The sequence below is a fragment of the Temnothorax nylanderi genome, unplaced genomic scaffold (genome assembly GCF_030848795.1).
Source record: "Temnothorax nylanderi isolate EJ_2023f unplaced genomic scaffold, tnyl_v1.0 TNYL_tig0384_pilon, whole genome shotgun sequence".
In the NCBI taxonomy this organism is placed as follows: Eukaryota; Metazoa; Arthropoda; class Insecta; order Hymenoptera; family Formicidae; genus Temnothorax; species Temnothorax nylanderi.
This window is the reverse complement of record NW_027249446.1, coordinates 2,015-23,537: the sequence shown is the minus strand read 5'-3', so window position 1 is coordinate 23,537 and position 21,523 is coordinate 2,015. Positions and strand designations below refer to the sequence as shown.

General features: G+C 38.7%; 3 protein-coding genes across 4 annotated transcripts in view; all 3 read left to right on the top strand.

Annotated features, from left to right (window-relative positions):
- Atpcl (ATP-citrate synthase) overlaps positions 1–12,531 on the top strand; it is a 43,351-nt gene extending 30,820 nt beyond the window's left edge. Inside the window, exons 1-11 of one of the 2 annotated variants that reach the window (XM_071720945.1) lie at positions 5,769–5,919; positions 6,491–6,845; positions 7,859–8,052; positions 8,128–8,438; positions 8,558–8,876; positions 8,951–9,389; positions 9,541–9,866; positions 9,946–10,465; positions 10,896–11,201; positions 11,271–11,688; positions 11,804–12,531. In XM_071720945.1, the coding sequence (XP_071577046.1) occupies positions 6,504–6,845; positions 7,859–8,052; positions 8,128–8,438; positions 8,558–8,876; positions 8,951–9,389; positions 9,541–9,866; positions 9,946–10,465; positions 10,896–11,201; positions 11,271–11,688; positions 11,804–11,895 (3,267 nt within the window). In that variant the 5' untranslated portion in view covers positions 5,769–5,919; positions 6,491–6,503 and the 3' untranslated portion in view covers positions 11,896–12,531. Of the gene's footprint in view, positions 1–5,768; positions 5,920–6,490; positions 6,846–7,858; positions 8,053–8,127; positions 8,439–8,557; positions 8,877–8,950; positions 9,390–9,540; positions 9,867–9,945; positions 10,466–10,895; positions 11,202–11,270; positions 11,689–11,803 lie in introns of those variants that run through there. The other variant, XM_071720946.1, reaches the window with a different exon arrangement.
- A 3,513-nt stretch (positions 12,532–16,044) lies between these two features.
- LOC139782037 (uncharacterized) lies at positions 16,045–19,629 on the top strand. The gene is made up of 2 exons (XM_071720941.1): positions 16,045–16,344; positions 16,555–19,629. Exons 1-2 carry the CDS (start codon positions 16,045–16,047, stop codon positions 19,627–19,629), a joined length of 3,375 nt encoding a protein of 1,124 aa, XP_071577042.1.
- Positions 19,630–19,827: 198 nt separating this feature from the next.
- LOC139782036 (uncharacterized) lies at positions 19,828–21,249 on the top strand. The gene has a single exon (XM_071720940.1). It carries the CDS (start codon positions 19,828–19,830, stop codon positions 21,247–21,249), a length of 1,422 nt encoding a protein of 473 aa, XP_071577041.1.
- Positions 21,250–21,523: the final 274 nt, after the last annotated feature.

Here is a 21,523-nt window from a genome sequence, read left to right as displayed (position 1 = left end):
CTGAATACTTAAATTTTAACCTTTTCCTTGCATTTAGAAAGGTTTTGCATTTATCTAAAACATCTGGACTAAACTATTTAACTTTCTCCTTCCCCTCCAATAAATTTTTGCACAAAAAACATTCCATTTGTAATTTGTTCAAACACTTTTGCAAAATACTCTGAAAGCTAACCTCTTTAAAAATTGACAACTTTAATGATCTGATTGGAACAAAATGGCATCTGACGAATCCACTCACTTCATGTCGGTAAGCAAATTAAATTTTCGCCGAGGGTATGAAAATGTCATAATTATATATATAATTTCAAAAATAATAATACTAATTAAAAATAATTTTTATTTACTTATTTATTTATACATATATATATATATATATATAATATATATATAAAAAATTTCATAATTCGAATTAAAATTCGATAATTTATCCCTCTCTGCACAATTTTATAGTTAAAATGTTTTGTTAGAACTTAAAATTTTCGTTAAAGGGTTATTTTTTGATACCGTATGGCCTTTATTGAGCAAACAAAATGGCGGACCTATGACGATAGACTCTTTAACGAAAATGTTAAACCCTTACAAAACATTATATCTCTAAAATTGAAGTGTGTAGAGGGGGTGGTCTTTTTGACGGAGAATGCCCCATATATATAGTATAAAAATTATGCTATATATATAAAAATTGTATTTATTCATAGGTACCTTATATAAATTATACGTAAAGCTCTTAATTTAAAATTATTTGTCGAAACAACTGAGAAACTGTATTCTGTTAAGCCGCGTATAAGATTTTTCTGCTTTTATATCGTGTTGTCCCACCCAAAATGTCGGACGAATATATCAATGTCTTTCTGTTGGCATTTTAAAAGTACACCATAAAAATTAGCTGTAAGAAAATTAGTCAAACATTAATGATTAATTAACATAACAAAGACGTCAGAGAGCGGTTCTGTCCCACTAAAATTGTCGGACAAGGTTATATACTTCATCCTTAATATATTATTAAACTGTAAAATAAAATTCAGCTGTAAGAAAATCAGTCAAGAGTCAAAGAAAAAATTACCAATTCCAAATGGCAGACACGGGTCATGTCCCAACTTTTTTGTCGGACAACTCATTTTTTCTTGTTGAAATGGTTTAAATAATCAACTGTAAAAAAATCAGCTGTAATGAAATCAGTCAATGTCTTTGGAAATTAATACAAGTTACAAAAATTCTGTTCGCTCTATGTCCCGCGGACAGACTCTGCCACCTGTCTACATTTGGCAGACATGACCATAATAACTCGTGGAAAAAATTTCAGGCGTAAGAAAATCAGTCACCTAAAATTCCGCTAGCTCCTGGGCTCGAGAAATTATATGATTATAATGATGTATAATTATAGATTTTGTGCTTTTATGAGTAAAGTCACAAATTTTACATCTCACAGATACTGCAGATATGTCAGATATTTGGCTACTTAACCTTCTATTACTGCAATGATTTCGAACTTACCGTAATACCATGCTACTGAAAGTAAAATCCCACGCCAGACTGTAAATTTACTGTATAGAAGTAAAATTTAAGCACATGTATGTAATGTTATGGATGAATTTAACAATACCGGGAGCTAATTTACAAATGATCTGTAAAAATACCAGCTTTAGTTAATTTTTCATAAAATTCCTATATTTTTAACTAAAACAAGAGAAAAAATGCAAATTTTAAGTAAAAAAAACTATAAAAATTCAGTAAATTTACCAAAAAAATAAATAAATTTTATCTGTAATCCTTTGTAAATTCACATCGATTTTTATCAGTGCATGTACCCGAGTAGAAATTGAAAATAGTGGCTAGCTGGTCACGAGCTAATAAAGTTGTGTTATACATCACCACTGTCTAGTTTTTCTAGGTAGTGATGAGCCAGTAATGTAACGCTCCCTTCTTCTAGTGACTTTATAGGAAGTACTATTTAGTACTTATCTAGCTGAAACTAACTGCAACTAGATATAAAAATTAACAAAAAAATTGTTTAATTTTTTATTATAATTTTTTTTTATCAAGAGTACATTCTAAACTTAGGACAAATTTTTATTAACAAATTTTTATTACCTTTTTACTATATTGTTTTATTATTCTGCTGGCTATCTCACGACTGGTGAGTTTTGAACCCGGAACCTCAGGATGATCAGCCTCGTACCTTATAGCGTTTTTCACTGGCAGAGCTGGTGCGCACTCAGTGCACATTAAAGCCGTTGTACACTGATTTAATGTCTAATATTTAAAGTAAAATGCAAATATTTTGACTGATAAAATACCCAGTACATATTTTACCAAATAGTGCAATAAAGAATATTGAGGATTTCATGATTTAATCCGTTTATATTAAACATATACTTTACGTTGGTTTGTGTACGACGGCTTTAATGTGCACTGAGTGCGCACCAGCTCTGCCAGTGAAAAACGCTATTAGCTGCTACGCTATTTTGGTTTATTAACATACATATTTTATTGTCTATATATGTTATAACTGACGCAATTATACTATTTTTTTTATAAATGCAATTAAATTTTATAAAACATACTAAATAATTAGCATTATTTTATTACTTTATTTGCTTTATTATAGATTTGCATAACAATGCAGTGCTATATCTGATATATGATGACTAGACAATAGCTAGATCACGAATAACTGATTATAATGTATATCTAGTAACAAACTCTTTCTGACTTAAAAATTTTATATAATCTATACTATTTAGTCACTATATAGTGACTAGGTAGTATAGGTTAGATAAAATTTTCAAGTCAGAAAGAGCTTGTTACTAGATATTTAAATTAATCGGCGAACAAGAATTGAGATTATGGGCCGATTTCACAGTCTCCGATTAACTTGATCCTCCGATTAAACTCACTCTTCGTCTCTTTCTAGGGGGACAGTTAGAAAGAGATGCAGAGTGAGTTTAATCGGAGGATCACATTAATCGGAGACTGTGAAATCGGCTCTATATCCTTCCACAAAAATCTCTCTAGTAATTATCTAATAGCAGCACAATCAACACAAGTTAGCAATAACAGCACCCACATTTCCACTTCCATCTAACCAGAGAGGAACCTCTCTGATCTAACATACATTTAGTGAATTTACTAAATAGTAGTTAAAATTGTCAGAATTTATTGATATTTAATTAATAATACGTAACGCAGCGTATTCTTTGGAAATTCTTACATTTTTATATTATTCTTATTTTTCTTAGCTAATATATATTAGATAGAAGTAGAAATATAAGTACAGTTATTACTAACTTATATTGATTATGCTACTATTAGATAGTTACTATATAGAGAGATTTTTATGGAATAACATAACCTCAATTCGTATTCGCTAATTAATTTAAAAATGCTAGTGACGAGATGATAGCTTTATTAGATTTGCACAACAATGCAGCGCCATCTATCATCGTATCTGATATATAATGACAAGACAACAGCTAGATCACGAATAACTGATTATCTAGTGATTGGCCTCTTTGGCTAATTTTTGGACTTTTTGATTGTGCGGATGTGCGGATACCTCAAGGACATCGTTTTATCGGGAAAAATCTAATACTTCAAGTGAATTAAAAGCGCGCATTGTAGCATGCCAAAATATCTCGCGAAGGACGTTATAATGAATAATGATCGATATATATACTAATAATGATCCTTTCAACGTCGTGTTATTCTTTGCATACGCAGCCCTATTAATTAATTCATCATTATGGGCACCGATGATAATGGTTTAAACTCTGCTTCCGTCATTTGACCTTTAATGACCTTCAGTGATTCATTGAATTTGTTATGAGAAGTTGTACAAACGTAAGTGCTTAAAAAAATTTGGGTTCTATTAAAAGAATAAAATTGATCTTTATTTTATCTTCATGGTCCCACCCAAGGTCAAATTTTTCTTTATCATTATATGTCCTTCTCTCGAAACCATATATCCTGATATTGTGTACATTTGTGTTGGGTTACATATCTATATCATATACATATATATATATGTATAAAAATTAATATATACAAAGTTCTTAAAAACTGCGCCTAGTAGTGTGCGTGAGCGCATACTACGAGCGCATGGATCACTGACGTATATCCGACTAAAAGACAGTGCTAATTGAATTGACTTTACTCAATAATTACTGTTTTATTAAACATTATCATGAAGAATAGAGATAAGGAGGCCGAACTATATGTATCAGACATGCGACGAAAACCGAGGCCCGGTAATGGTACCTGTAGATACCTATAGATGGCATTGCAATCACAAGATACCCGATGGCTTGAGGAGGAGAGCACGGGAGGAGAGATTGCAGGCTGGGGACGTGTACGCGCGTGTATACGTGTGAGTGTATCGTGAGTGTATACCGCGTACGTGTGAGTCCCGTGAGACGAAAGCGCAACCTTGCGGAGCATTATAGCGAATTCGGTTGAACGCACCAGTGCGCACTCAGTGCACATTAAAGCCGTCGTACACGAATCAACATAAAGTGTATGTCTAATATAAACGGGTTAAGTCACGAAACCCTCAATTATCTTTATTATACTATTTGGTAAAATATGTATTGAGCGTTTATCAGTCGAAATATTTGCATTTTACTCTAAATATTAGAAATTAAATTAGCTTTAATGTGCACTGAGTGTGCACTAGTGCGTCCAACCGAATTCGCTATTAGTAAACTACTACTTGGCTCGGCATTTAGTCGCACTTTTCGACAATTTCTCCATGCCAGTTCGGCCTCCTTATCTCTATTCTTCATAGACATTATAGAAAAAAATGGCTTTTTAAGACTCCTGGGTACTCGTCGCGGCCATGTTGGAATGTGATGTCAGAAGCGAGGAATGACACGTTGAAAATTCTTGCATGGTATTTCCAAATGAAAAGATATTTGCTTAAAATAACACTACAGATCACTTCAACACATTTCAAAAATACTCCGAGTTGCATCCCTTTCCCTTGAGTTATTAAACATCCGTAAAACGAATGTGAAACGATGCAGGCTTATGCGCAGGCGCATGACTAGGTTTCGTAGTATTACATTCATTTTACGGCTGTTTATTAACTGTCAAGGGAAAGGGGTAGACCTAACCTGAACTCGGAGTATTTTCGAAGTGTGCTGAAGTGATCTGAAGTGTTATTTTATGCAAATACCTTATTTTTATTTGGAAATGCCATGCAAGAATTCTCAACGTGTCAAATCTCAACGTTTCTCGCTTCTGACGTTACATCTCACGAGATGTCGGGAAAGACCCCAGTAGTGCGATTCTGTAACTCGTTATGAGGTATCGACTATCGTTGCGCAGATATTTTATATGGTAAAAAAGCTGCGCAATTGTCGTTATAGCTCATAACGACGGCATAACGAGTTACAGAATTGCACTACAGGAGCCTTAATTCAATTTTTAATAAGGAATAGCGCTATGTAGTTAGTGACCGGTCTTTAAGAAACATCCTGTATATGTAATTCTTTTATTCTCAGATATTATATTAAATATTTATGCACTGTTACAATATATATATATATATATATATATATATATATGCAAATTATTTTGATCAATTACCCTCTTCAATACGGTATACTTCTTCATAACGGGTCAACGCCGGTCAACTCGAAAAAAAAAATATTCTCGATGCATTTTCTTTTTATGCCTCGTAAGTAGTGTGTGTCCGTTGATATATACATGCATACGTATACATGTGAAATGGGGAGTGAGAAAAAGAGATAAAATGACATTGCATAAAAAAATCTTCGTAGAATCATACGATATCTCGTGATATCGCGTGGAGACGGGACAATGTTACATATTGCTGTAGTGTCACATTGAACGTTCAGTTAACTGCCGCAAGTGACGGTAAGAACTGTGACATCCACGTTAAGTCAAACATTTTTGAAGGTTTGTGAACATTAATATTCATTCATCCTAAAAATTTTAATGCCAACACTGACAATAATGTTATATGAATAAATGATACTATATGAAAATAACAAAACCACACTGTTCGAAAGTTTCGTGTAAATTGTGCTCTGAAAATCTTGTTAATAACCATATTTCTCATCAGTTTACAATATAAACTTTTCATATCTAAATTTTGTCTATATTTTTTTACCAATTTAATATTGTATTTTTCTTTTTATTTTCACAAACTGCAAAAATATTTATTGATATAAAAAAAACTATTAATCTCATCAGTAATTAATCATGTGATATAGTTAAAATAACGAACGAATAAAGTAATATGATCGAAATACTGTTTATAAACTATTTTTTTAAAATTATAATTGTTCCTAAAAGCTCATATTATTTTAGAAAAAAATTTGAGTTATAAATAATAATTTTATCAATAATTAACTCATCGTGAAGGAGATGAATCTTTTCCTAGCAAAACGAATATAAAAATAGCACAGCAAAATAGAATGAATAATGTTATCCCAAAAATCCGATTTGTTTATTGATTTGTTGACAGAAATTTCTAAACAATGGCAGCGAAGGCAATTCGAGAAGCAACTGGGAAGGATTTGATCAATCGTAAGCTTCCTGTTGGAACAAAGGCAGCAAAATGTAGATTTGTACTTATTACGGAAAACACAAACTGGATCGATATCGTCAACGAACATCCATGGCTCAAAACAGAAAGATTAGTTGTTAAACCGGATCAATTAATCAAGCGACGAGGAAAACTCGGATTAATTAAAGTAAATGCAGATTTAAGTACAGTACAAAAGTGGATTGACCAGCACATGAACAAAGAGCAACGCATTGGCAAGACAGTCGGAAAATTAAAAACATTTATAATTGAACCGTTTATACCGCACAAATCGGTAAGGTTTGCTTTATTATTTTTTTATATACAATGCGTCCAAAAAGTTCTAAAACTACCTTATTAAAACAATAGTTCGAGTAAAAGATTTTACTTTATTTATAATTCAACATAATCATTTTATCTATCGATATAGTGTAATACAATATTCAACAATGATCGCTATATAAAAATGATTTGACAGAGGTGCTAAATTTCCTTCATTAAAAATCTTTCAATGTCTTTTTGTCATTGTCAAAAAGTGATCTTCTAAGCGATTATTGATGCATGTTTGTTGGGAAATAGAAGTCTAATAATTATTATTATAATAACGAATTAAATGAAAAGAAAGAATAATGCAATATAGTCATTAGTTGATAAGTATATTTAACAGCTGAAAAAAATGTGTGTGAGCACATATAGAGTAGTAAAAAAATCACTGGAGTTTGCCAATTCTGGTCAGATTCGAATAATACAATTAAAGAGAAAAAGCTTCATTACTTTTAAATAAAATTTACCATTTGATTTTGCGGTTAGGTATTTGATAACTAAGCCTTTCCAATCAAAAAACCCAATCGATATTCTTTTGACCTTTGACTTTATCTATCGCACTTTCGATGGTCATAGCTTGTTTGGACACTTTTATCGTTTCAGTAGCTGATTAAGTTTAATGTAAAACTTTAACAGCACGATTCATTTCTCAATCAATGACAAGCAACAAAAATTTTTCAATTTCTATTATGTATATATTAGCAGCTCAGACTATATTAATGGATCGTGCAAATTGGATACAAAGGTTGGCAGTTATAGTAGTAAAAATTTTAAATAATTTACGAATAAGTAATGCTCGTAGTTGCCCGTATTTTCATAATATAGAATCAGTTTCAGAACTTTGTTAGACACATTACATATAGCGTTTTACAGGTGTCGATTTTTAGAAATCGAGAAATCGTGCTTATAAGATGTGTGACAGTACAGGATTATTATGTATTAAATACATATAATATATAATACATCTTTATATTTATGTTATAGGGGGAGGAAGCTTATGTCTGTATCTATTCTCATCGTACAGCTGATACAATATTATTTCATCATCAAGGTGGTATCGATATCGGAGATGTCGATGCTAAAGCTTTGAAATTAGATATACCGGTTGGTGGCGAGATGCCTGATCGATCTACACTGATTGATAGACTTTTGATTAATGTGATGGACGATAAAAAAATGTAATAATGTTAAATCATCTTAAATGATATTATAAATGTTATAGCTTTTTGTTTCTACTCTTCTTTTTATTTTAGGGTCATTGCTGAATTCATAGAATCTCTTTATAAGCTCTACGTTCATTTATATTTCACGTACTTGGAAATCAATCCATTAGTGATAACGGATACCGCAATTTATGTTCTCGACCTCGCAGCCAAATTAGATACTACGGCGGATTTCATATGTAAACCAGATTGGGGAGAGATCGATTATCCACCGCCATTTGGAAGAGATGCTTATCCGGAGGAAGCCTATATAGCTGATTTGGATGCTAAATCTGGCGCCAGTTTAAAGCTGACGATTCTTAATCCAGACGGTCGCATTTGGACTATGGTTGCTGGCGGTGGTTGGTAGACGCGGTCATATATAAAATAACTTGCATTTACTCTTTTACAATTTCGTTTTTTTACATCAAACAATTTCTTTGTTTTGTACCCGAATACCATATTGAATTAATTTTTATAGGTGCATCAGTGATATATTCAGATACAATCTGCGACTTGGGAGCAGCTGGTGAATTGGCCAATTATGGTGAATACTCTGGCGCTCCTAGTGAACAACAAACTTACGAATATGCAAAAACTATATTGAGTTTGATGACAAAAGCAAAGCGTCCTGATGGGAAAGTACTTATTATAGGAGGAGGAATTGCCAATTTTACAAATGTAGCTGCGACATTTAAAGGCATTGTTAAAGCTCTTCAAGAATATCAATCTAAGCTAGTGGAATATGATATAAGAATTTTTGTAAGAAGAGCTGGACCTAATTATCAAGAGGGCTTAAGGTAAAGGAGGAAAATTTCTTACTTTTATTAATATTTGTGTATATAATATTTAAAATAATATTATTTTTTAATAGGATTATACGGGAAGTTGGTAGACGTTTAGGAATTCCCGTTCATGTATTTGGTCCCGAAACACATATGACAGCTATATGTGCTATGGCACTAGGAACGAAACCAATTCCCGATCCAGAAGCTCAAGAATTTTCAACCGCGAATTTTCTCTTACCTTCCGGACAAGATGTCGGACCACCGTGCACACCGTCCAAGAATAACGTACATTCGTCATCGGAGCAGTCTAATTTGAAAACTACAGATGCAGTAGATTCAAGTAACGACGGTAGACAACTTTTCAGCAATAAAACGAGATCTATTATTTGGGGTATGCAAACAAGAGCGGTCCAGAGTATGCTGGATTTTGATTTTGTTTGTCGAAGATCCGAACCATCCGTCGCTGCTATTGTTTATCCTTTCACTGGTGATCACAAACAAAAGTTTTACTGGGGTCATAAAGAGGTGAGTTTTAAATAAAGAAAAAAGTCGAAAACATCTTGGTGATATTAAAAAGCATATTCGTAAATTTTAGCATATTATAATAATTAAATATTGGTAATATTATTACCAAGTTATTATCAAAATAAATATTAGTTTTATTTCTTGTAAATAGGTTCTTATTCCTGTTTATAAACAAATGAAGGATGCTATGGCTAAACATAAGGACGCAGACGTAATGATTACGTTTGCCTCTCTAAGATCTGCTTACGAAAGCACTATGGAAACGCTACAATTTCCGCAAATCAGAACGATTGCCATAATTGCGGAAGGTATACCTGAAAATATGACTAGAAAATTGATTCTATCGGCGCAACTGAGGAATGTGACTATAATTGGACCGGCAACTGTGGGAGGTGTAAAGCCAGGTTGTTTTAAAATCGGTAATACCGGCGGAATGATGGATAATATTTTGCACAGCAAATTATATAGACCTGGCAGGTAATATAATTCGGATTTTTAAATGTGATGAGACAGTTAACAAAATCAATCGGCTGATCAACGATAACATTATTTTCAGTGTCGCTTACGTTTCTCGTTCCGGTGGCATGTCAAACGAATTAAATAATATAATCTCCAAAGCTTCTAACGGCGTATTAGAGGGTGTAGCCATCGGTGGAGATCGTTATCCAGGAACTACTTTTATGGATCACATAATGCGTTATCAAAAAAATCCCGATGCGAAACTAATCGTATTGCTCGGAGAAGTCGGTGGTGTCGAAGAATATGAAGTATGCGAAGCATTAAAAACAGACAGAATAACAAAGCCATTGATAGCTTGGTGCATTGGTACCTGCGCCAGTATGTTCAATTCTGAGGTGCAATTTGGTCATGCTGGCTCGATCGCAAACTCCAATCTTGAAACGGCTTCTGCGAAAAATGCAGCGTTGAAGGCTGCTGGTGCATATGTCCCAAACAGTTTCGATAATCTTGGTGATCTTATACAAAATGTTTATGAACAATTGGTAAAGGATGGCACAATAGTGCCGGAACCCGAAGTTCCTGTGCCAACAGTACCAATGGATTATGGATGGGCCAGAGTGAGTTTTGTTTATCTATTGATCTGCTGTAGCCTATTTTCACTATTAAGAAGGAAAATCGTAACAGTGATATAAAAGTAATATATATTGTAAATTACATGTCAGCGAAATATAACACAATTGAATATCTTTTTAACAAAAATAGATAAACGCAAAACATTTCTGCTCGAAATTATTTAATCTTAATATAATATAATTTATTTGTACATTGTATAAGATAATCACATTACATACTTGACTATATAGACGTATACACGCGCACTTATATGCGCGTGTGTGTGCACGCGCGCGCTTATATGTACAAATACATATATGTATAAGTGCGCGTGCGTGCGTGCAACAAAATAAGCGTTGACTTATTTTTGCATGTAATTGCTATTTATTAACATAATTGGAGACTAAATTATAATATTTTATATTGTACAAACAGGAACTTGGTTTAATACGCAAACCTGCATCATTTATGACATCAATTTGTGATGAACGTGGGCAGGAATTATTATATGCAGGTATGCCTGTAACTGAGGTTCTGAAGCAAAATGTGGGTATCGGTGGCGTTGTCTCACTTTTGTGGTTTCAACGTTGCTTACCTCTAACTTATTGTAAATTTCTTGAAATGTCGCTGATGCTCACGGCTGATCACGGCCCGGCTGTTTCCGGAGCTCACAATACTATCGTCTGCGCACGTGCTGGAAAAGACTTGGTTAGCTCTCTCGTTTCAGGACTTCTGACAATTGTAAGCAAAAAATTAAATCTTAGCAAACAATATGTTTTTTCAATACTTCAATTATCCATTAATCCGCAGGGAGACCGTTTCGGTGGTGCCTTAGATGGTGCAGCTCGTATGTTTTCCGAGGCATACGATACCGGTTTACATCCGCAAGAATTTGTAAATAATACACGTAAGAAGGGCGAACTGATCATGGGTATTGGCCACCGTGTTAAGTCAATCAACAATCCAGATATGCGTGTAAAACTTATCAAGGAATTTGTGTTGGAGAATTTTCCAGCAAAACCTTTGGTCGAATATGCTCTAGAAGTTGAAAAAATAACGACCAGCAAAAAGCCTAATTTAATTCTTAATGTGGATGGTATTATTGCTTGTTCTTTCGTTGATATGCTGCGAAACAGTGGTAGTTTTACGAGAGAAGAGGCGCAAGAATATATTGAAATAGGTGCCATAAATAGTTTGTTCGTCCTCGGTCGAAGTATAGGATTCATCGGTATGGTTATACGTATATAAATTTATGTGTCTTAACATGCATTTTATTGTACACATTACGTAAAGAAACAATATAAGTGTAATCAATTAATTCAACAAACTTTTTGTCCTTTTAGGTCATTACATGGATCAGAAAAGGTTAAAGCAGGGTCTTTACCGCCATCCGTGGGATGATATTTCTTATGTACTACCTGAACAATATAATTAAATCATTAAATAATGCATAATGATATAATATATAACGCTTAATGCCTCATCGTTAATCGCTCAGTCCAAAGACCGTCTTAAAAATAATTACGAGAGAAAAGCATTAATTGTTAATCTGGATCATTGGCATTGATTAATTATCAATTGAAAATGATATATGTAAGATTGGACTGTGGATCACATTATGCGATAAAAACACTATATCCTTATTTTTGAAAACAAATTGTTAATTTTATTTTGTGACATTGATTAATCACTCATAATTAGAAAATTTTAAGATGCACATTGTGAAAAGATATTATATGGCAATATAATTACATAATTATAGCTTTATAATTCAATATAAACGAATAAATTCTTTAAAATGTCTGTCAAACACATTCCATTAATGTGCATTTTTGTTCGAGTAGATACTAGACGGTGAAATTGGAGTGTTCAACGACTTATTCTAACTAAGTAACTAACATGATTTTAATCGCAACTATTTTAAGTAGAAACATTATTGTACCGCTTATTATTATTGTTAGTTATATAATTATTATAATTAGTTATAATAATAATTATATACTACTAATCATGCAAAATTCTAATTATATGGATTATAAAGAAAGTAGTAAATATATATTTATGAATGCTGCTTAAGGTTTTATTTAATATTTCTCTATTACATATTTTGCACATTTCGCAACGTGTATAGATATCGAAACAGTATGAATAAAAGAACATCAAAAAAGTAAATCAGAATTTAAATAATCGATTACATAAAAATAGTAAATTTTTGTAAAATATCGAATGTTTGGTACTGCTTTGTAAATAGTTAGTAATCATTAGTTGATAAGTTCGTCTTGTACATTTATTGTCGCGCGAAATGTCGGCAGATCGCGATCGATAGCTTCGATTGATATGCCTACGCGTGACTCACCAATCGGTGCTGCTATCGCTCATCGCCGACGGTAGCGATAACGAGGAGCCGATTACTCGCTCGCGACCACGCTTGCAGGATCGCTCCGGAAATCAGTCCTGATAGACGAGTCCTCGGGACCACAAGTCCGAGACTCACTTTTGGATCAGTTCATAACGACGAGTCCTCGGAGCCACAAGTCCGAAACTCATCTTTTGAGAATAAAATTGAGACGGCACTCACACACAACGACCCGGTGCTAGCACGAAAGGCCTGCCTGTTTGCTGTATAGTTTTGCCTGCCCGGGAAAAAAAGATTATATATAATTATATATAAATATATATAATTATAATGTGATTATATATGAAATTTGGTGCTCTATATAACCCACTCGGCATGTTATGTTGCTGAAATATTGAAATATTCGGAAACAATGCAGAAACACTTCATTAACATCTCACTTGCAACTATGCATCTAAAATATTTCAAAAATGTACCTGCACCATGTTTTTTGCAGTATTGCATTAACAATATGTCTGAAATCTTTCAGAAAGTTGTTTACAATATTTATAAGTTTCTGTAATATTGCAAAAAAATGTAGCAGATGCAATATTTCAGAAACATTTCCAAAGCACTACAAAAGCACTATTACGTTTACTTTGCACGAATAATATTTCTGTAACATATCAAACGCAACACCGCATCTAAAATACCTGTGAAAAATCTCCGAAAGATTGCGTCGGTAATGAAAAATTGAATTGCAGGCAGTGAATTTTCTACAATATTGCGGGAGAAATATTGCAGATGCAATGGTTTAGAAACATTTCTGATACATGATAAAACTATTATTACGTTTGCATTGCACGCGTTATATTTTTGAATGTTTCACATACAACATTGCATTTGTAATATTTCCGAAAAGTTGCTGACAGACTTTAGAACTTATAAAAAATTAAATTTATTATTATATAATTATTGCATTTTTTCTCTTTTATTAAGAATTTTCTGATATTCCAAATTTTGTCATATGGCATTTTTAATATAAAATATAAAATATTTAATAATATTTAATATAAAATAATATTCGACGCTGACTGGCAAAAAAGATTTATTCGTATATCTGTATTGTTAATATTGTTATGCGATAGCTTTATGCTTACCAAAATAAGCAAGTATAAGAAAGAAAGAAGCGTCAGAGTCAGAGGATCACCACTACCCTGTTCGATCATCGATGTCAAGCGACAAGGCGCCGGTATACTACTTGGATGGGTGACCGGTTGAGAGAGCGGATTTCTTCGGACAAACGCGCGACGGCTATACGCACATATACGGCTTATATATTTTTTTTTGTTCCGGTAATAAAATATTTTATTTTTCACATATCAACAAATAGTTTTTGCGTCAGTAAGAAAATTTTGTTTGCTAATACAAAACATTTTTCTCAGTGTAAAATGTATTTGAAACATCTCTGAAGTGTTTCCGCAATATTTCGTAGATATATTTGAGAAATACTTCATAACACTGCCGAAATCTTTCAGCATGGTCGCATTTGAAATAATTGCGGACATCGAAACATTGCCGAAATAATGTAGAAACGGTCGTGAAAAATTTCTGAAATATTAATGAAAGATGTAATATTTCAAATGGAATTTTGCAGAAATGCCTCTGAAATATTACATGCCGAGTGGGAAGATTATATATGGGTCCACATATCATTATATATGGGCATATATAATTCCAAATATAACTAGATATGAACAATAGATCATATATGCACTCATGTATGGATACATATAACCCAGCGAGAAATGACCCATCGAATCGACGTCTAATTGACGTCGAAAACGTATATCGAAAAGTAATTGAAATATTCATCGATTTCGATTGATTTATGGCACAACTTTCGATGACTTTTCGACTCAGAATAAACCGATTTCGACTCGATATTGATTATTATTTCCTCACTGCAGATATGGGCCGATTCATCGTCTCCGATTAACATGATCCTCCAATTAAACTCTTCGGCTCTTTCTAAGGGGGGAGAGATCCATAGACTTGCAAGTTGCGAGGAGAAGACGGATGAATTGATGAGGGGGATTATTTAAAAATGGAAGAATATCTCTTGGAGATTGAGGAGAGGTTTCCTCAATGTATTTGACTAAATAAGAGGCTTTACTACAGTACAATCCGCAATTAAATATTACATGTTTAATATTTTGCATTGGGTTGCCGCAAGGACAGCGTTCGGCTGATGACAAAGAACGAGACGTCTGTCGTAGCGTGGACATAAAGTAAACCATACATAGAAAAACGTAAGACGTAAAAGACTGAAAAATATATAGCCTTTTGCAACTTACGTTATTCTCTACTGTTCCGTAATTTTCTCGCGATCGCGGATCAATACCGTACCGGTAACGCCATCCGTCAGTCGCCCTCCGAACGAAGGGATTTCGCGCCGCTCCCCCCGTCAACCCTCACCGCGAAGTCTCTCGCGGCACGTATCGATCCTGTCATGCCGTGATCGCATGATCCCGGAAACGCAGGTGATTGGTCGATACGCGTCGCGCAAAGGAAAGCTCCCGAAACACGAGAGTTCGCGGTCAGTAGCTAAAAGTACTCCGGTTCACGAGGTCGTATACCGTCGTGCATCCGAGTTTACTGCTCTGTCAGAGCACCGCTAATTATCGTGCCGTCCGTGCGTGCTGCAATTCGCTCTCGCCTCCGCGAGCAGTGAACATTCGCGTGTAAGTCACCCTGCGTGCCTCGCCATTGTGCGCTCGATCATCGTGATCGAGCCGACTTTTGTGAACATTCTCGCGTCTTGTGTTACGAACAAGTGCGACTGCTGTATAACGCCTCAAGTGCGTTCATCGCGTGCAAGCTACATTGCGCGTTTTAATTGCCATCGCCTCCGCGCTCTACGAACACTTTCGTATCACGTGATCAGCGCTCATCGAATCACGTGCGCGCCGAGTGTCGTGCTCAAATGAGAGCGCGGCAACCAGCATTTGTATTAACCTGACAATTAAACGATATTTGTGCATTCCTCCCAAATCAAGTGTCTCATTCAAACCGCACGTCGGATCCCTGTCGGGGTCGACCCGGCATCTTACGCTAATTGGCGAATCGGAGTTACGCCCGGAAAACATAAAAATTCGCCAACATAATTTCTGGTCCTTCGAGCCGGATCGGCGTGCTACTGTGCCATTCACAAATTAACAGACAACAAACAAATCTATCTCGTACGAGATGGCCGAACACTTGGGAGGCCAGCTGCAACTCCAGCGACAAATCGAGCGCTATCTCGAAAACTTTAAGAAGATTGGGAAAGCCAACCTGACACCTGCGAAAATCCGCTCGAGAATTGCGTTTCTCAAGGAAACGTGGCAGCAATTCGTGAACGGACACGCATCGGTGGCCAGGACCATTAACGAGGACGTTCAAGCATCGCTAGCGTACTTCAAAGACAACCACTATGAAACAGCGAACAACGCCTGCCAGGCCGCCTTGGACTACATGTCGGAGAGCCTGGAGGAGTTGGAGCCAGTCGTGAGTCACAACCAGTCATTTGCCGCATCGACGATGCGCACGGATCAGTCCGCGTTTTCTCTTTCGCACCTGCCGCGTATAAGCCTTCCTAAATTCTCGGGGGAGCTTCGCGAGTGGGAAGCGTTTTGAGATCAATTCACAGCCTTAATCATTGATAATCGCGAATTGTTAGACGTTAATCGCTTGCAATATCTGCACTCTTGCGTGAAGGGTGAAGCCAGCGATGCCATACGCAATCTGGCATTAACTGACGCGAATTTTAAGATAGCTTGGAGTTTGCTAATAACGCGATATGAAAATCGCCGTCGCTTAGTACATGATCACATACACGCTCTGCACACGCTTCCCCAAGCGACTTCTGATGCCGCAGTGGCTCTCACCGCGTTGCGCAATAAAGCGAACATAGCAATACAGTCATTAAAAAACCTCGGTCGGTCTGTTGAGGCATGGGACGACATTTTGGTTTATTTGCTCGTTCAAAGGCTGGATAAATTCACACGAAAGGCCTGGGAATTGCAACTTGGCGATACGTCAGAGTATCCTACATACGATCGACTTGATAAATTTCTTCTATCACGAATACGTGCGCTCGAGAATGTTCTCCCGGCTTCGTCTCAAGTCAAGGGCAATAAACAAAATTCCTCTGTTCAGAGTCACGCAGCGAACGCAAGTTCGACCAAATGTCCCATGTGTCAAAAGACGCACTTCTTGTCCGCGTGTCCGGACTTTCACAATAAGAGCGTCGCTCAACGGCGTGATCTCGCGAAGAAATATCATTGTTGCTACAATTGCTTGAGTACACGGCACACTCGCGATGCGTGTTCAAGCAAAAACACGTGCCGTCAGTGTCAGCAGAAGCACCATACGTTGCTTCACACGACCGATGTAAATAGTAATGGTAGTTCGACAAGTGAGAGCTCACCTTCATCTACAGAAACGAAAACAGACTCAACTGACGAAGTAACTTCGCATTTATTATCTCACACTAGCTTTTCAAAATCAAATATTTTATTAGCTACGGCCTGGATCAAGGTGAGCGGGCTCAACGGTCGACATAGTATAGTCCGCGCGTTATTGGATCAAGGTTCGGTCACTACTTTGATCACCGAACGTTTAGCTCAGCGACTGCGTCTCCCGCGTACGCGCGTCTCCGTATCTATCACTGGGATCGGCGAGACCGCTGCCACCGCACGCAGCGCAGCTAAAGTTCATGTGTCAGCGCGTGACGGCACGGGCCCGGCGCCCTCCGTTTCCGCTCTAGTTCTCAAGTCGCTCACGACTTACATTCCGCAACGCGTTCCGGATATAACGAAACTGTCGTACATTCGCGAACTTACGCTAGCTGATAACGATCCGACTAGCGCGGCGCCGATTGACGTCATTATCGGTGCTGATTTGTATGGCGCGATTTTACTGTCGGAGGTCCGTAATCGCGCCCCTCATGAGCCCGTCGCTCAAAAATCGATTTTTGGATGGTTCCTGTCTGGACCAATGCCTATGCCGTCGCAGTCACGGCCGACTCGCATTCAAACGCACCACTGCACGGTGTTGTCGGAAATCTCCGATCAGCTGAAACGGTTCTGGGAGGTCGAAGAACTTCCTCAGCAAACTCATCTCTCACCGGAAGAGAGTCAATGCGAAGAACACTTCGTGTCTACACATTCTCGTGCCCCCAACGGGCAATATATAGTGCGGCTGCCGTTCAAATCGGGGCCCCCTATCGACATTGGTGACTCAAAAAAGTCTGCAATCGCGTTGTATTCGCGTCTCGAGTCACGGTTAAGGTCGAATCCCGACCTTGCGAAGGAATACCACGACTTCTTGGCGGAATATGAACGTCTTGGCCACATGACCAAGGCACCTCTCGATGACCCCCCTGATGGTCAAGTAGTGTATATACCGCATCATGCAGTTGTCCGCGAGCATAGCGCAACAACTCGTTTGCGCGTCGTCTTCAACGCCTCTCAACCCGCCTCCAATGGTCTCTCGTTGAACGACCATCTAATGATCGGCCGTAAATTACAACCCGAATTATCTTTCATTTTCTTGCGATGGCGTCAATTTCGGTTCGTCTTCACCGCCGACATCGCAAAAATGTATCGCCAGATTCTTGTCCACAAAAGCGATGTAAATTATCAAAGGATCTTATGGCGACCCGCGCCAAACGGGCCCTTAATAGCATATTTATTGCTCACCGTCACTTACGGTAATGCAAACACGCCAAACGTCGCTCTTCGCGTGGTCGAGCAAGTTGCCGAAGACGAAGGCGCTGATTTCCCTTTGGCAGTTCCGGTATTACGGCTTCACACGTACGTCGACGACGCTGTGTTTGGCGCCGATGACATACCGCTCGCGCTTCAGACGCGAGATCAACTGATTTCTCTCTTGAAACGAGCAGGATTTCACCTCCGAAAATGGGCGAGTAACAATCCCGTATTGCTCGAAGGCATCGATCCGCAGGATCATGGCCTTGCCTCCGCAAAAACGCTCGAATCTGACGAGCGTCTCAAGATACTGGGTATCAAGTGGCATCCTCACACGGACGTCTTTCAATTTGACGTCACGCTTGCAGAGTCGGTTCCCGACACGAAGCGCTCAATTCTTTCGACAATCGCTCAAATTTTTGATCCTCTTGGGTGGATGGCCCCAGTGGTCATCACCGCAAAAATCATGATGCAGCAGCTCTGGCTTCTTCGCTGTAAATGGGACGATGTAATCCCTGATGATCTTCTCCGTAAGTGGAGAGATTACTATACTCGATTACCTATACTGCGACAAATCGTCATTCCGCGTTGGACCGGTTACGGTTCCGATACACTCACCGCGGAGATTCATGGGTTTGCCGACGCCTCCGCCTCCGCATACGGAGCGGTTGTTTATTTAAAAGTTACGCATCTTGACGGAACAGTCGAGATTACGCTACTTCTATCGAAGTCGAAAGTAGCACCGCTCAAGCCCATGAGTATTCCTCGCTTAGAGTTGCTCGCCGCCGTTCTGCTCGCGCGGTCTATCGCCGCCGTGCGATCCGCGCTCACGATTACTATTCAGATCTACCATTGTTGGACAGATTCAAAGGTCACTAAAGCCTGGCTCTCGCAACCACCCTCACGTTGGAAAATGTTCGTCGCGAATCGGGTGCATGAGGTTCAGACCCTCCTGCCAAACGTCGAATGGCATCACGTGCCATCACAGCAAAACCCTGCCGATCTCGTTTCGCGGGGCGTCAAACCGGAAAATCTGATTCAGCAATCTCTATGGTGGACAGGGCCTGACTCAAGGGCCTGACTCAAATTATCGGCAGATCAATGGCCCTCCGAGCCTCAATCAAATTTGCAAGAATCGCTACCGGAAGAGCGAGCGCACGTTTCCGTGCACCTGGTGCACCCTTGCCAACGATGGGAGCTCGGAGACAAATTCTCCTCGTGGAACAAGCTGGTGCGCGTCACCGCTTATGTAATGCGATTCGCTCGCCGCGCTCGCGAAATGAGTTGCTCAAATTCCGTCAATGCGACCTCAAAACCCGCGTCGATATTACTTCTTCCGGAAGAAATTAATCTCGCGCGCGAATTCTGGCTCAAGAAAGTGCAACAAATGTTATTCCCCGTGGAATACGCTCAATTAGAGTCATTAAATCGAATTTCGAACAGCAGTAAACTGCTACCGTTAAACCCGTTTCTCGATAAAAACGGACTTATTCGCGTCGGAGGCCGACTCCGCAATTCTGCGTTTCCGGACGACAAGAAACACCCGGTCGTGCTCGCTGCACACCCGTTAGTTACCGCGCTAATACGCGAAACTCATATCCGTGCCCTCCACGCTGGGCCGCAATTCACGTTGCACCTGCTTCGTGAACACTACTGGATCTTGCGCGCGCGTCAAACGATACGAGCTGTTCTCCATAAATGTGTCAGATGCGCTCGTGAAAGCGCCAAAGCCGCGCACGAGTTAATGGGCGACCTGCCCTCGTGTCGCGTCACGTCGACGCCTCGCGCGTTCCTACACTGCGGGATAGATTATACCGGACCAATACAGGTCAGATCTACTCCCGGTCGAGGACACACATCAAGAAAGGCGTACATCGCGGTGTTCGTCTGCATGACCGTCAAAGCTACTCATCTGGAGTTGGTTGGCGATTGTACGACTCCCGCGTTCATCGCTGCATTCGATCGATTTTGTGCACGTCGCGGCGTTCCCAGTGATATGTATTCGGACAACGCTACGACTTTCCACGGCGCTCAACGCGAAATCTCCGTCACATGGAGTGAGGCCATTCGCGATTCGAATTTTCAAAGTAGCCTAGCAACCCAAGGCGTTCGGTGGAACTTCATTCCTCCGTCCGCGCCGCATTTCGGCGGTCTTTGGGAAGCGTGCGTCCGCAGCGTCAAGTTTCACATGAAACGCGTCATCGGGGCGCACACGCTGACATTCGAGGAGCTAAGCACGCTCCTATGTAAAATCGAAGCGTGTTTGAACTCGCGACCGATCGCTCCCGGTTCAGACAATTTCGATGATTATAATTCAGTGACACCGAGTCATTTCTTGATAGGATCGGCGCTGACAAGCGCTCCCACCCCCTCGTTGCTTGAGGAAAAGGAAACGCGTCTCACTCGGTGGCAGCTACTTACACAGATGCGCGACAGCTTTTGGAAGCTTTGGTCAAATGACTATCTGCATACATTGCAGCAACGCCCCAAGTGGCGTCAAATTCAGAATCTAGCTCGAGTCGGACGCTTAGTACTTCTGCGAAATCCTCTCGCTCCTCCCAGCAGATGGGAATTGGGAAGAATCGTCGAGTGTCACCCCGGCGACGACGGACTCACGCGAGTCGTCTCGGTTAAAACAGCGCGATCCACGTACAAACGTGCCGTGGTCAAGCTATCATTTTTGCCGGTCGGGCGGCATTGAATTGTTGCGAATTGTTATTCGCGGCGGGCGGTTATGTTCCGTAATTTTCTCGCGATCGCGGATCAATACCGTACCGGTAACGCCATCCGTCAGTCGCCCTCCGAACGAAGGGATTTCGCGCCGCTCCCCCCGTCAACCCTCACCGCGAAGTCTCTCGCGGCACGTATCGATCCTGTCATGCCGTGATCGCATGATCCCGGAAACGCAGGTGATTGGTCGATACGCGTCGCGCAAAGAAAAGCTCCCGAAACACGAGAGTTCGCGGTCAGTAGCT

Excerpts from the sequence above, each read along its gene's own strand:
- LOC139782037 (XM_071720941.1), top strand. The coding sequence starts at position 16,045 with ATGGCCGAACACTTGGGAGGCCAGCTGCAACTCCAGCGACAAATCGAG. Across the intron at positions 16,345-16,554 it reads TGGAGGAGTTGGAGCCAGTC|GGTGAAGCCAGCGATGCCAT; the intron begins GTGAGTCACAAC and ends TCTTGCGTGAAG.
- LOC139782036 (XM_071720940.1), top strand. The coding sequence starts at position 19,828 with ATGAGTTGCTCAAATTCCGTCAATGCGACCTCAAAACCCGCGTCGATA.